The sequence below is a fragment of the Eupeodes corollae genome, chromosome 2 (assembly GCF_945859685.1).
Source record: "Eupeodes corollae chromosome 2, idEupCoro1.1, whole genome shotgun sequence".
Taxonomy (NCBI): Eukaryota; Metazoa; Arthropoda; class Insecta; order Diptera; family Syrphidae; genus Eupeodes; species Eupeodes corollae.
The window spans coordinates 76,985,902-76,987,951 of record NC_079148.1 but is presented as its reverse complement, the minus strand read 5'-3'; the positions used below and the strand labels follow the sequence as shown (position 1 = coordinate 76,987,951).

General features: G+C 30.7%; 1 protein-coding gene across 1 annotated transcript; it reads left to right on the top strand.

Annotated features, from left to right (window-relative positions):
* On the top strand, positions 1-1,622 carry LOC129945591 (neuferricin homolog). The gene is made up of 3 exons (XM_056055420.1): positions 1-471; positions 538-697; positions 902-1,622. The coding sequence occupies exons 1-3, from the start codon at positions 150-152 to the stop codon at positions 1,239-1,241; spliced, it is 822 nt and encodes a 273-aa protein (XP_055911395.1). The 5' UTR covers positions 1-149; the 3' UTR covers positions 1,242-1,622.
* The last annotated feature ends 428 nt before the right edge of the window (positions 1,623-2,050 follow it).

The following is a 2,050-nucleotide window of genomic DNA, read 5'->3' as shown; positions in this document are numbered from 1 at the left end:
CAATAAAAATAACATTATCGTTTGCCAACCGAAACGAGTTTTAATTTAACTTTCTCTAATTTTTCGTGTTTTAATTCTTTAAATTAAAGTTATATCGGCTACGCCTCATTAGTATTTTATTGTTCAAATCTTCTTGTGCCTTATGGAAAATGTTCGCAGTGCTAAAGCATTTATTTAAACTACAATTCCTTATAATTCTCATTGCCGTTTTCGCCGGTATCTACTATCCACAAATTCTTGAAAAAATCAAGTCACTTATCTTTGAGATATCTTCATCTTCTGATAATGAACCAATTGCGGTTAAATTTAGTGCAGAGAATGATATTCAATTATTCTCTAAGGCAGCTCTAGCTAAGTTCAATGGCGAAAACGAAGATGAACCAATTTACTTGAGTATTCTTGGTTCGGTTTATGATGTTAGTAAGGGCAGGAAGCACTATGGAACTGGGTGTTCGTACTCTTATTTTGCTGGTAGGTTGAGCATAAAGGTCAGGAATTTTCCATTTAAAGTTAAATCAATTCGTTTTTGTTTTTTAGGAAAAGATGCCTCAAAGTCTTTTATTACTGGGGAATTTCAGGAGTTCGATGAAAACTCAGACGATGTGATGGCTTTAAAACCAAGTGAAGTATTAAGTTTGTACGATTGGAAGAAATTCTACGACAAGGAATACATTTTCAAAGGATTATCAATTGGAAGGTAGAATCTCAGTGCAGTGAAAATTAGAAAGATTAGGCCATTGAAAAGCATTTACTGAATACTAGTATGGAAGCTTGTTATTTTTGCACGCTGTTAGGAAGCTTAATTATAATACAAATCCTTCAAAATTTACTGTATCTTATTGTTGAATATCTTTATAGAACAAATAAAAAAAACAAAAGTATAAACTTTCTTTATTTCTAGATTCTACGACAAAAATGGTGCCAAAACCGAATATCATCATAAACTGGATGCCATAGCTAATCAAGCTTTGGAAGATAAAATAACATCAAATAAAAATCTGGAAGCTTATCCTTCATGTAACATCGAATGGTCAGAAAAGACCGGAACCCGTGTCTGGTGTACTGATCAATCCGGTGGCAAAAAACGAGATTGGATTGGTTTTCCTCGAAAATATTATGAAGCCGGCAAAGAAGACTATCGTTGTGCATGCATAGAAACATCTGAACTTAATTCTCCCAATCTAAAGCCTTATGAAAACTGTGATCCTCTATCGAGAACCTGTTTCTACAAAGTAGAATAAAAATTGTTTAAAGAAAATTAATTAGAGTAGCAATGTGTATTCTTTTGTTTAAGAACATTATTTAGTTATTAATTTTTCTTATTAACCTGATCCACTCTTAGAAAATTAAAATGGAAATAAAACAATGGGATTAATTCTTACAAGAAAAATATAGTCAATTAATTAATATTTATGTACAACACACAAAAGGTTGCTATTGAAATTATTATTGTAAATGAGATGTAAAATATTAGAGTTTAAAGAGCACTTTAAAAAAAAAGATACAAGTGCCTGCTTTGTTCAAAATCATATATGTACCACTTAAAAGTCTTTTACACAACATATGCAATTATAAAATAAATTATTAAAGAAAATATATAACAATAGTGTCACAAATATCAAGTTTTGTTTGTATTAAATTAATTAACACTTAAGCACAATTTTACTACACCTCCAATTTTTATTCGAAGTTCGCAAGGATACAATTAAAATGATCCGATTCTAAAAATGTTAAGAGTACACTATTGATAGTACCAGATCAGCATTTGAATGTTAGAATTTGTTGGATGGATGAATGCAGATAGTTAGATGTGTCGTTGAATAGTCAAGACGTGTTCTTGCTTGGTTATGTATTGCAATGTCTAGTATTTGTTTTGAGTGTGATAAAATCATTAATAATGATGAAGCAACATTGTGCGGAATTTGTTCATTAGCTTTTAATGTTTCGTGCTCTAATATATGCCCAAGCATTGTAAAAGTAATTGATACTAATGATAATCTGTGCTAAAGGTGTAACACCTGCATGACTAATACCAGTCTTAAATCTATTG